Source organism: Thalia democratica, chromosome 1 (assembly GCF_965202585.1).
Source record: "Thalia democratica chromosome 1, ktThaDemo2.hap1.1, whole genome shotgun sequence".
NCBI classification, from domain to species: domain Eukaryota; kingdom Metazoa; phylum Chordata; class Thaliacea; order Salpida; family Salpidae; genus Thalia; species Thalia democratica.
The window spans coordinates 50,853,622-50,867,580 of NC_139165.1; the positions used below are offsets into that span (position 1 = coordinate 50,853,622).

Here is a 13,959-nt window from a genome sequence, read left to right on the forward strand (position 1 = left end):
GATAATGCATTTTTTTAGTTTTTAAAAATTTTCTGGGACACTAGTCCAAAACCTTGGACCCAAATGTTTTAAGGAGTTTAGGCCAAGTCTTGTTCTAGCCCTTTCAGTTATGAATTTTTTTTTTTTAGAAAATCTTGTATTATGTGAGTGAAGAGAACCAGCAAGAGTAAAACTTTTATGCTCAACATCAAATCCAGTCATACTATTCTGCATCAATTAACAAACTTGCAATTTAAACATATCATTTAACTTCAGTAGACCAGTTTTCACAAACAGTGGGTTTGTTGGAGTCAAAGCAGGCACACTGCAAACAAACCTCACTATCCTTTTTTGCAACTTGTTTCAAATAACACTCAGCAGCACCACTCTAGCAGATATACAATATGAATATGCGGATAAAACAAACTATGATACATCATTTTAACAGGGTTGCCACTTTACCTGGAAAAACCTGGAATTTGACAATTTAAGCTAAAATAACCTGGCAAAACCTGGAATTTGAGAAATTTTGAAAAAAATCTGGAAAAACTTGGAAATTTGATCAAAAAGCCTGATAAAACCTGGGATTTTTAATAACTTTAACATTTTCAGTTGTAAAATTTTGATTTGACACAAAAAATCTATCATATAATTAAGATTTTTTGTCATCATCAAAAACTTTTTTTATTAAAAAACACATTTAAAGTAACTTTACAGTATCTTTTCAATGCTTTTATTCTATTTAACACAGTTTCTTTAATAGAAATTAACTTAAAACTAAAAAGAGACCCAAAAATGTGTACTTTTAAAAACCTGAAAAAAAATTTAAAAAATGAGTGGTTTAAGTGACCTGTTTTAAGTGTACTCACATCCAAATAGTACCTCAATTTTGACAACACAAAACAACTTTTAGGCAGCTATGATTTGAGAGATCTTAAGTGAGCATGGTTAACTTTTTTGACAAACTTTTCTGACAAACTTTTGCTAATTTGCATATATAAAACCAAACTTCAGACAAACTTTTTAAATTTGTCTATCTTTCTAGACTAACTTTTAAAAAGTTAAAACTTGAAAAACCAAAATATATAAGGCAATAAAACAGGGTAACCCTAAATAGTTTGTCAGAAAAGTTTGTCAAAAAAGTTAACCATTTAAGTGAGCCCTCCAATTCAGTTTTTCATCCAAAACCAAACCTAAATATTTTATACTTTCCGTCTGTTCAATAGCAAATCAATTTATACTTACTTTAAAATCACATTTTTAACAAGTATTGTTAAAAAGCAGTAGCATTTTATCCATCATTTGGAATAAAAATGTCATTTAGAACTAAATAGTATTTTAAGAGAATAACTTATAATAAAATATCTTGTCTTTCATCAACACCATTTGATTTCTTCCTTTATTATTCAAATTTATTAAATTTGTTGACTTCCAAAAAAATCAAATAGTTTATACATTTAACCTATTTACAAGCACATATACTAATAATGTTTTTAGACACAATGTGCTTTTACAGTTTTATGTTTGTACTAAAAAAAAATTATAGCTTTGAAAGCTCTCTGGGTTGAATGTTGCAAGTTCAAAACTGAGTGGTTGACACATATACTGTAAAGAATGTTAATTTTATTATTGTTGTTTTAGATCATTATAATTTGATTAAAAATAGGTATCAATGACCAAGAGGTCTTTTTGTGTATCCAAGTCCTTGGACCATTTTTTTTGTTTTGTTCAATAAAGTAAACAACATAATATACATTAAATGTTTGTAGTAATATAACCTCACATCTATTTGTGTGTTTCATTAAATTGTTTGCTGCTTTTTTGTGGTTGCTCCTGTAGAAAGGGCAGTAAAAAAGATGAATGTAAGTGATAAAAGAAAAAAATTAAGGAATGAGAAGGTGCAGTGCTGATAGTAAACTATGGTTTCCATGGTTAGGACCTTAATTTTTCAGGAAACATTCTTTGGAAAATTAATAAAAATTTTACTGATTGAGTTTCCTAAAAATTTAAAAATAAAAGATTAATGACAAAGTACTAGAGTATTTTTTTGTTTATTGAAATAAAAATAAGCTTAAAATTTATTCAAATAAATTATTTTAATTTTTATAAACCGTAAAAAGATTAAGTTATTTCAAACATGTATAAGGAAATATATCTAAAGTAAAATATTTTTTTTTGCTTTTAAAATTTTTGCTTTTAATAAGGATATATTAAAACTTGGTTGCTTACATTTAAAAGTTACTTTGAAATAAGGCCATAGGGGGGGTGTCCAACATTTTTTTTTACAAAAATTAACTTTGGCTTTTATATGAAAGCTTTATATGAAAGTACAAACTACAAGCCAGTTTTTGTAAAATTGAAAAATATCATTTAACTTTTGAGATATTTTATTTTTTGTAAAAAATTTCTGATATAAACATATGGACTGCAAATTTTTTAGGGTCAATTTGCTCGGAAATTTTAAAATTCACCAAAAATCTATCTCCTCCTTCATTTTTCAAGCAATCTTCTTCAAATTTTAGGAAACGTTCCTTATAATAAAAGGAAAAAATGTTACTTTGTGATTTCAGTAATTTAAAAAACTATAAAATTTATCACAAAAATTAAAAAAAAAAGTGTTTTTTTTTTTTTTTTTAAATATTTTGCAAAAGTTTTTTTTAATTCCAAAGTAACGTTTTTTTGGTATCGTATAAAGATTAGACTGTGAAAGTTTGAGGAAGATTGCTTGAAAAATGTAGGAGGAGATAGATTTTAAATAGAATAGTCTTTATTCGCTGTTTTAGTTTTCCCTTTCCATAAGGAACCTATTATGCGGCCGGACTTTGACTAGTCATATCTCAAAAAATAATTTGAATTTTTTAAAACGATAAAAAGCATCTAGAAGCTTAAAAAAACTATAAAATAAGATCAACTTGTAAACATCATGGTCTACCCCCCTATGGCCTTAAAAAATAGTTTCTAACAATTAAGGGCTTAGATGAGAATTGAAAAAAATATTTTAAACATTAACCAGATAAAATAGACATAAAAAATGTAAAACAGCAAATTATAATTTATAAAAGTAAACTTTATTACAAGGTAAAAAGTTATACTTTTATTTAATATAAGTTAATGAAGAGGATGATTAGTAGCTTTATTACAGTTGTTCTATAACACCATCTAGCAGAAGTTTTCCTTTTGATAGTTTTCTCTAGATTTTCATGTTTTTATTTTAGTGGTAATCTGGTCTATAGCCTTGATAAAAGATTACAAAAGTTCAAACATAAACAAGTACTACATTCATTATATTTGCCTAATATTTATTTACTAAAAGTATATTTTGTTGCAAATATTAAACTGAAGTTTATTTTTTTTTTATACATTGTACCATTTTTAGTGTCTTAAAAAAACACCATTAAGACAACATTAAGAAAATCTTAGAACTCATAATCTTTTTTTTTAAATATACTACAATACTTCTACTATACCTAATAAAAACGTTCCCATTAACAAGTAATTGTAGTTTTTATTTTTTTGTGACTGGATGCTATAAATAAAGAAAGATGTAAATTTAAAAACGCTCACAACTATGAATAATCAATTGGTATGAAGAAAGATCTTTTGCTCATTAGTTTAAGGGCATAGGGGAGATAATTTACTTTTTTCACAATTTAGCAACTACAATTCTGTACTTGAGTTTTTTAAGGGAATACTATGCAAGTTTATTTTTTTTAAATAGTACCTAGTTGTATAAAAATGTTTTTACCACTTTTAGAAATATAAATTCTTATAAAAAATTTAAACATTAAGAAACAGTATTTTGAATTGATCTATTTTTTAGTTTTTTTTTATGATTTATAATTTTTTTCTAAAATTTCAAAAAATAATGAGTAAATGTAATAAAATAGACATATATTAATCTATTAGAACGCTGCTCCTGCACTTAGTTTAAACATAAGATAAAAAGTTAAAACAAATTCTGTTACTAAAAATTTATCTAAAATAAGTGAAAAAAAAACGATCAGTAGTTAGAGCAAAAAAAAACTATTGTAACAAAAATTTAATTACAACAGCTAACAGCAGATAGTTAACTATTTTCACTTTTGAATTTGATGATTCAAACAAGATTTATTTTTTGATTTGTCTTATGTTTATCAGCAAGAAACTTTATTATAAATTAATAATTAAAATAAGGTTTAAAAAAAATTAATATACCATAAGATTTATTTATTGTTATCCATTTTTTTTGCAGTTTTATTTTACTGTTTTCGAAAATGAATTATTCTAAAGTAAAAGTTCATCCTACTATTCTTTTTGAAATTGTTGATGGTTATGAAAGAAGGAAGGAAAATAGTAACAGAGTAATTGGTACTCTTTTGGGTAAGTGTTATAGAGTTTTTGTATTTTTAAAATGTTAACTATAGTATATTTTATTAGTTTCGGTTTTTTATAGTTGCCACTCAGATTAAAGCTTTTTCAGAATTTAAAAAACAGGTTTTATTTATTTTTTAAATCTCAAACTAATTTTTACTACTTTGAATTGCAAATTGTTTTTATTAAGTTATTGTTTTTTGTTTATAATTTGGAAATTTTTGATATTTAAGCTTGATTAATAGTATTTATTTTATTCTTTGGCTCACATTGATTTTTTTCTCAATTTAGATGAGCTTGATGTAATTCAGATTAGTTTTTTTCTTGCTCAGGCTGGCTTTTTTATCTCGAAGAGTGGCAAACCTGTAGCTTAGAAAGTTGTATGTATATTTATTTAAAGTATTACAAATATTCAAAAGTAATTTTGATGATTGCTACCAAAGATTCAAACAAAACAAGTTTGTTGGAGTATAACAGCAACAATTTTAAAACTGGGTTACCACATACTCCAGCTACTTAAGATAAATAAGGTTAAAATGAAAAAATATCAGGCTTACTAATGCATACTCAGGCTGGTTTAAATACTTTAAAAAAACTCAGGCTGACTCAGGCTTGTTTGAATTACTTAGCAAGTCTCAGTCTTGTTTTGATATTTTTAAAAATGTTGTGCTAGTTTTTGTAAAACTATTTTCCTAAAAAATATTTATTAAGTATTTTATCATTTTGAATTTTTTTATTATGATATCTTTAGATATTAAAGCTTGTTCAGTAATTATATTTAGTTTTTGGCACTTCCTATTTAATTTTTATTTCATATAAACATGGGCGACTTAGTCTAGTTTTTGGCAACTCAGGCTTTAAAGAATAGTAACCCTGTCATAAGTATTTATGTTATTAAATACTCATATATATATATTATATATGAGTTGTATATATTAAAATAATAACATAGTTTTATGAAATTTTCAGTAGATTATTAAGTTTTTTGGTTGTAAAAATATTGAGTCATTTTAACTGAATCAAAAGTTTTTAGCATGTAAAAAAAGTTTATAAAAAAATATAAATTTATTCACTGTAATACATAGGGATGAATGATTTTTTTTTTGGTTTAGTATTTTTTACATTAATAGCAGTGTTGCAAAAAAACCTAAAATCCTGGAAAACCTGGGATTTAGAAAAATAAACAAAAAAAATCTGAAAAAACCTGCAATTTTTACATGTAAAATGATGAAATTTTAATTGGAAACAAAAAATCCATCAAAAAATATATTTATTTTTTCTATCTTATAGATCAGATTTTCGAAACTTTTTTCAAAAGGTCCTTTTTAAAGAAATTAATATTAATAAAGCTATGGCCCCTTCAAACAACATTTCTTAAAAAAACTACTAATAAAAACGCCTGAGATCTTTTTTTTTGCTCTTCGTTATCAACTCCAGAATGTCCAGTGTAAGTTTCAAATTATGGCCTTGTGACTCCCCCTATAAATTACTATAATACTAGCTAATATAAATATATTTTTTGTTAGGTAAAGTTCATGGAAGCGAAGTAACAATAACATCCTGCTTCCCTGTCAATCATTCAGATATTAAAGGCAATGTTCAGCTTGATATGAGCTATGCTAAAAAAAGAGCTGAACTAGAGTTAAAAGCTAAACCCCATGAAAAAATTGTTGGATGGTTTGTTTTTACTTATTAAGAGTTTTGTTTAACATAATAAGGTTTTATTTAGATTTATAATGTTATGCAATAATTGACAAACAAAGAAACAGATAGATTGATAATATTATTTAAAAAAACATTTAGGAATCATTATAAATTATAAACAAATTTTAAATATTGCAAACTAATCTTTACAGAGATTTTTTGTTTTAATTGAATCTAAATTTAAATTTGCATAACATTTTTATAGAAAAATTAAAGTCTAAGATATGTTAATATTACTAAGTTTGTAGTAAAAATACAAAATACTAACAATATGATTAATTTGTTTATTGAGCCAGTTTTTAAATATTTCATTATTTAGATATACTTGATAAGTTAAGTTTGTAAAAGTGATGAATTTAAAACTTTTGTTGTTGTCATTAGTATAAATGACATTAGTCAATATTATTAAAAAAATTAAAAAATTCCACAATATTTTCACTTTAGTTATAATTATGGTTGTACTTTTATCGTCATTTAACAGCAGTGTGCTTGAAATTTTTGATTTTCAAATCAATTGGAGCTTCTTTTTATACTTGAAAGATTTAGTGAACTACCTTAAAGATTTTTAAAAATCGATTATGCAGTAAATTTTTACTTTAAATTTATTAACTCAACTCTATAAGTTTTAAAAAGCAGAATTCGGTCTCAAATTAAATAAGCATGAAAATACATTCACTTTACTACAATTTTTTAAAGTTGATTTTAAGTGTTTACTTACTATGCGGAGCTTTCTTAAGGGATTTTTTTGTCTTGTACTAATACTTTTATACTTACATAGACTGTTTTAAATATTGTAAAGTTACACGTTAAGTTTTTAATAGAAATTACTTTCTAAAAGCATATTTGAAAGCTGTATTTAGCTAAGTAAAAAAAATTCAAAATAAACAAAAGTTGTTAAAGGTTAGCGTTTTGTTATGATAGACAATCAGTTTCAGTATGTCAGGGTTGCAGCTCTTTTGGTTAATTCTATTTTTTTTATTAATCTGTGATTGGTTTAATTTATATTCAAGATTTTATAACAAATGTTTTAAAATTTAGTATTAATATATTTATTTATGTCAATTTTTCGTTGAAGTTACCCTTTTTTTCAAAGTAATATTCTAGAATAAGTTTTGAATTTTATAGTTGATTTTATTTGTTTCAGTTACTCTCTACTGGCTAATACTACTTACATTTCACTTTTTAAATTGTTTTTATTTGTGAAATGTTCGGATGTTGTTAATTTTTTTATTTTACTAACTTACAATATTTTTTTACTAGCATTACTTATAACTTTTTTAAAACAATATAATTACGGGTTAATAATTTCATTTATTTACAAAAAATGTTACTGCTAAATGTTGTGAAATGTAGTGATTATAATGTTTATTCAATACTAGGCATAAAAGGTAGTATGCAATCATTTTTATTGTTAATTTTTTATATAAAGTTAAATATTTAATATAGCTAGTTCAATTTATTCGTGTTCAGGGTTGTCAGAAAAGTCAGGAAAAACGAAAAAAAGGAAGACAACAGTCAGGAAAAAATAGGGGTTTTCGAAAAAAAAAGTCAGGAAATTTGATACAAACATGCTCTTAAAAAGTAATCACTGTAAACCGCATTTTGCTAATGTAATTTTCTAAAAAACTTTGCTTTTTCAATTCATTTTGCTTTTTTTTCAGAATCCAATTGAATTTTTGGACTAAATTTAAATAATTTGTTATCTTTATTTATTTTTTAAGTCTTTGGTTATGTATTATTGAATCGGTTTTAATTTATAATTTGATTTTGAAAAGTCAGGAGTTTTTTTCAGCTTGATCATTGGCAACCCTGCGTGTTAATATAACATAAAAAAAAAATTAAAGCTACTCATTTCAATCTGTATTGATAGTTTCTTATTGTGAATGACTAAAAAATTTTTTTTTTTATAAAATTAATGAATTTTTTATTTATTGGTAAACATTTTATTACACTTAAAAAAAGTATTGTTCCTTTAAACAGTTGTTTAAAACAAAATGCTTTTAATAAAAAAAAAATCTCTCATTGATATTTTAAATATTATAGCTTATGCTTCTATTGGAAATTTTATATGGAAAATCATCTCTTTTCTTACTTTTTTTTAAATAAAATCACTTCATTTAAAAACAAAATTTAACCTTGATACTAAAATTGATTTATAAAATTCTTATGATAACTAGGTAACTAAACGAATACTTCTAATAAAATTACTTGAAAAAATTCATTTTAAACTTAAAATAAGTTATTATTTAGATTAAACACTTTAAAGGTTTTCGACTGGCGTTGAAATCATTCCTCAGTCAACTGTTATTGATGAATATTACAGTATGGAGTGTAAAAGTCCAATTCATCTTTTAGTAAACACTGAACTGAAAGAAGGAACAGAAATGACCATTAAAACTTTCATCTCGTTAGTTGTTTTAAATATTAGTTAGTGTAAACTACTAAATCGTTATGATTTACCTCCTTTTATACTTTAGAATAATGTAAACATACCATTAAGTATAATTTATAAATAGGATGGACACTAAACATAGAATCCTGGAAAAACCTGGAATTTGAGAAATTTTGATAAAACCTAGAAAACCCGGATTTTTGAATAAGACTTACTAAAAAACCTGAAATTTTAACCAATTTTTACATCTTAAGTAGTAAAATTTTGATATGACACAAAAATATATCATGTAGACAACAAATTTTTGTCATTGTCAAGAATTTTTTATAAAAACTACATTTAAAGTAGCTTAACAGTATCTTTTCAGTGTTGTCATACTATTTAACACAGTTTTTTTACTTTAAACTTAATTTTAAATTAAAAATAGACCAAAATACGTGTACTTTTTAAAACCTTGAAGAAAGTCAGAAAACCTGGAAGAAATTTCTGTAAAACCAGTGGCCACCCTATATAAAGCATTAAGTCCTTAAGATCCAGACAAGCAAAGCTGTCGTAAAGTCAAGTAATTTATTATACGCAAATATTTTATTCAACTAACATCAATAATTTCATGAACTGCTCTACAATTTTGTATTACTTTATACTAAGTAGAGCTGTAAGTATTTTATGGGCAGCTGAACGTCATTAGTCGAAAAATGTATATTTGTAAAAAACTATGTTTTAAAATATACCATTCTCGAATATAGATAAAATATAAGCGATATAACTAACATAAAACAAAGTTTATCTATTATTGATGAAATATAAGATTTTAGAGTTAAAACATATACTTAAGCATTTTTGTATCTGCATGTTATTGTTTAGTGTATTAGAGTTTATTATGAGTCGTATTACACTTTATTATATTAATAAGTTGTTTATTTTAATTAAATTGAAAACCTTTTTTAGTTTGTAGATCAAAGCTATAGAATCACGTTTTGATTAAATTTCTTAAAAAATATTATTAAGCAAAAAACACACTTTGGTTTCAAAATAAAAAGTGCGTAATTGTTACTAAAGTTGATTTATAAACCAGTGTTTATAACATTTTTTTTATCTTTCTAATATTATCAAACAATAATTTAAAAAACAGAGGAACGATGGGAGCTCCATCAGGAAAATGTGGATCTATATACGAGCACATTGAAAACGAAATTGTGTATTATGATGCCGAAAGAGTTGCCCTTGATTCTATTTCTAAGGTAGTTACTATCGATACTTTTTAGTATTTTTTGTTATAAAACAAGGTAGTTGCTAAATCAATTTTTGTTAAAATTTTTATTAAATCATGTGCTAGTTTAAAATTATTGATGTTTATTAGTAATTCAGATTAGCTCGATTTTTTATTAGTGAAACTCAGACCATATTTTAAATTGAATAATTTTGAGTCTTTCATTTTTTGTAACATTCTAAGTTCAATTACTAACTAATCAAGGTTATGCTATTTGAATAATGTTCATTTTGCAGTATTTAAGTTTAATTTTAAGCTTATTTCCATTTAACCGATATTATTAAGTACTTTTTTTTGCGTAATATTTTATATTATAAAACTACACCCACACAGTTCACAGGCAAGCGGTAATTTATTCTTTTGTTTACTAAAAAATTAAATATATTGTTGATTAAAAATATGTTTCGTATTGTCAAAACTGGTTTTGTTTCTTTTCTGCTTCAAGTATTTCAGTATTTACTTAAGTTTAAATGCAGCTAATTTTAGTTGTTTTATGTTCAAAATTTACCTTAACTACTTCTTAACTTTAAGTGAAAATTATAGCTTGCAACAAACGCACAAAAACACCTGAAATATATATCTCTATTACTTTTTTTGTATGATATAGTATAGTTTCAATTGAAAATAACACAATTTATTTTTAAACTCAAACTACTTGAGTATTTATTTTATTAATTTTTTTTTCAAAAACTCAGAAGTGATTCGGGTAAAACTGATGGTCATATAATTTAAAACGTCTTAAAGGAACCTCAATTAGTATATATTTAGGCTAGAAAAATTCTAAAGACAACACTTTTTTTAAAAGTTTTTGCAAGAAGAATTAACATTCAAATAAAAGTTGTAATTTTTAGTTTTCAAATAACTTATCTTATTTTTTGATAGACAACTGTACTAAAAATAAATAAAAAAGTAATATTTTATGATTGGTATTAAATAAGTATTGCTGATATTTTTGGAAAGTTTTTGCAAGTCAATTTTTGACAAAATTAATAAAGTTTTTAGTAATTTTTGAACTGAAAAGTATAAAATAACTGGTTGTTTTTGAACTTATATGATTTCTGAAATACTTTATGCAAAAAAAGTTTTAAAAACAAGAAATCTGGTTATACTACGATTACGTGTTATTTCTTATTAAACAAAATTATTTGATTTCTTGTCAATTTCCACTTGGTCCGCATTTTTAGCCTATTAGCCAGTGATCTTAGCTTAAGTAGAATGCATTTAATTAGTTTTAAATTACAAAAATTGAGTTACTTCAGTCTTGTGTTTATATAAATATGTCAAATAAACGTGTACTCCCAAGTGTATAGACGACCAGGCTAGTATATTTTATAAAAATGTTATGTTTTAAGTTAATAAAGTTTATTGTATTTAACATAACTAAGGTTATAGCTGCTTATCATGTAACGCACTGTCAGTCTTAATCATAGTCATTAAAGAATCATATGTAATCTATCATTAAATTTGAAAAAAAAATATTGATTAATTATTGATTATTGTTAATTAAACCTAAATTTTCAAATCATTCAGGCTAGTTTGCACTCATCAAGAAATTTTTTCGGTGGTTCAATCTAGTTCTATTGCAGAGATCAGCTGCTTTAAAAAAAAAAAAAATCTATAAAAAGTTGCTCGCAGGCCGCACTTCATAAAAAAAAGCTTACGCGGGCAGCAGTTATTTATTATAAATAAATTAATTAATAAAAACATTCTATTTTAAACAAAAATTGTAATAAGATAAACAATTTTAAAGCAGTTGTAATTAATATTTGTTTATTAAACCTAATTGTAAGCATTAAGCACAGAAAAGTTTGTTTTTATTGTTTTCAAAGAGTTTAGAACGATTTTGTAGCATTTAAAAACTGTAAATAAGTTATAGTTTTTATTAAAGAACACTTTACATGTCTCATTTATTCTTAATGTAAACTACACTGTTAAAAATTTCGAATAATTTAAAATTTGTTGCTAAAAATAAACTACTTAAGAATCTTCTAAATTTAGTTAATAGTTTAAACTAAGTTTTATTGATGTAAATTATCTACCAGGCTTATAACTGATTTTAATCGAAGTCCCAATATTTTTTTCATAGATTAAAATGTATAGTTTATTAACTTTTGAAAATCCTTAAATACTTAATGTTTTTGAAATGTATTATATATTTAAGAAAAAAGTTAAAGCACTAAAAACAGTAGTAAAAAAACAAATTACTGATTATTCTTATTTTTAAAGTTGTTAATTAATTCAAAATAATTTAATTGTAAATAAAGATAAAGTTGAAGTGAAAAATTGTTTTTTAACTTGCTTTCATTTTTAAACATATTTTGATTATAATTTTTCTAATTTGTTTATTTCAGGGGTCAGACAAAGCTTATGCAATGAATGATTATACGTACAAAACAAAGACTTCCTTGAAAATGCCTGAAATGACTGAAACTTCTGTTGACAATATAAACACTTTTAAATCTACCATCACTTTTGTCACATCTTATGTTCAAAAAGTTGTTGTAAGTTTTGTTTTATATATTGCAGTATTCAAATTAAAAGCAAATATTATATATACGAACAATAGTTATAATGTTGATAACTTTTCATATGATATTTGAATATTGTTAAATACCTAAAGGATGGCCAGCTTCCAATGGATAGCGAAGTAGGAAGAAAATTGTGGAATTCTCTCAAAATGGTGCCATTTGTTGAAGAACAGAACTTTTCTAAAATGCTGACAACAAACATCAATGTTAGTTTTATAATTGTATATTTTAGCACCTTTTAATATTCTATTTTCTTGATAGCACATACCGACTTACATAAACAAATAAAAGGTTAGTTCTTTTTCAAACTTAAGTTTGGCTTTGAAAATATCTACTTAACTTTAATTGATACAAACTTAAATAATGAAGACATGTTGTTTAGTAGTATTGTTGTTCTTAAATCTATACCAACTTACATTTAAATTTGTTTTTTATCTTGGTTTAAAGGTTACAAGTAAATTAAAACAAATAAAATATTTTTGTTATACTAACGAAATATAAAGTTTTTAAAACTTCATATACATATAGCATAAATGTATATTTGTTATTTAGTTAAAATTTTATCAACTACTTGGCAATTTTTAGCTTTAAGATATAAATAATAATATTTTTTTTTACTTATAAAAAAATAATTATACAGTGTATCGAACTTAAAACCAGATAATTTGGAAATATTTTCTGAAAAACAATATTGTTAATAAGGGCCCAATAATATTTATAAAGCAAAATAATATTCAAATTTATTTCAGGATACCCTTCAAGTCAGAATGTTAGCCAAGGCTTTGAGTTCTCAAACGACCCTCAACGAATTGCTTGTAAACACTTCTGCTGCGACTACAACCCTCCACTAAACTATACACCTTAATGACCCTTCTAACTTTTAGTTCACGTTTTAAGTACAATTTAGTTTTTGTTTTGGTGATAGCCAACACTGGCTTTTTTGAGCTTTGGGTCGCATCCTTTTACCCTTAGAATTAATTATTGCGAAGTTTAGGTTTATTGAATTTTATAATAAATTATTAACTGGTTAATAACTTTTTAGTCGCTTATAAATTTATTTCAATTTAAGAAATAGGTTTATTTTTATGAAGTAATGATAGTTTCTTTCTCGAGTTAATGAATTTATTAACATTAAAAGTTCCATGATTTATACAATTCCAATTAGTTCAAGTATAAATTTAATTTCAAGATAAAACTTAAATAAAAAAAAGGATAAAAATTACGTTTATACAATAAGTTATAATTATAGTTGGTATGATAAGTTAAAATTTAAGTAAGTTTTGTTTAATTATTTAAACTGGTATATATTGTCTAATGTGAATGTAATTTTGTCATATCAATTTTGAACTGACATTTTAAGAAAATTCATCTTAAAAAATAGTCTAAAATATATAAAGACTAATCAGTATAAAAAGTATTAGAAATAAAAGTCAAAATAATAGAATTTAAGTCGACTATCATAAATACTATAAAAAATTATTTTGAAATTTGTTAAAAGTTGCTGTAATATTTAACTATTCAAAAATATAATTTGAGTATTTGTTAACAAAAGGTCCTAGCGAAACGAGTTCATTTCAATAATATAACAAATTATACAGTATCCTTTCTTTATTACACTGACATATGTTTCTGTTTGTTAAACGAGTCAATCTCAACCGGGCTCTGTAAAGAAATATCGATATCTAAGTTTCGTAAATATCAAAAAATACGTTAAGTTAAATCCGACTGTTATAAAA

The 13,959-nt window shown here is 24.2% G+C and overlaps 1 protein-coding gene across 1 annotated transcript; it reads left to right on the forward strand.

The window, feature by feature from the left end:
* Positions 1–4,214: 4,214 nt before the first annotated feature.
* Positions 4,215–13,361, forward strand: LOC145844218 (eukaryotic translation initiation factor 3 subunit F-like). The gene is made up of 7 exons (XM_082951594.1): positions 4,215–4,338; positions 5,856–6,006; positions 8,300–8,440; positions 9,558–9,666; positions 12,047–12,196; positions 12,316–12,429; positions 12,973–13,361. Exons 1-7 carry the CDS (start codon positions 4,233–4,235, stop codon positions 13,072–13,074), a joined length of 873 nt encoding a protein of 290 aa, XP_082807720.1. The 5' UTR covers positions 4,215–4,232; the 3' UTR covers positions 13,075–13,361.
* Positions 13,362–13,959: the final 598 nt, after the last annotated feature.

What these genes read in the sequence shown, in the direction of transcription:
- LOC145844218 (XM_082951594.1), top strand. Translation starts at nt 4,233, where the DNA reads ATGAATTATTCTAAAGTAAAAGTTCATCCTACTATTCTTTTTGAAATT. An exon ending in AGTAATTGGTACTCTTTTGG is followed by an intron (nt 4,339 to 5,855) that starts GTAAGTGTTATA and finishes ATTTTTTGTTAG; the next exon opens with GTAAAGTTCATGGAAGCGAA. An exon ending in TGCTGACAACAAACATCAAT is followed by an intron (nt 12,430 to 12,972) that starts GTTAGTTTTATA and finishes AATTTATTTCAG; the next exon opens with GATACCCTTCAAGTCAGAAT.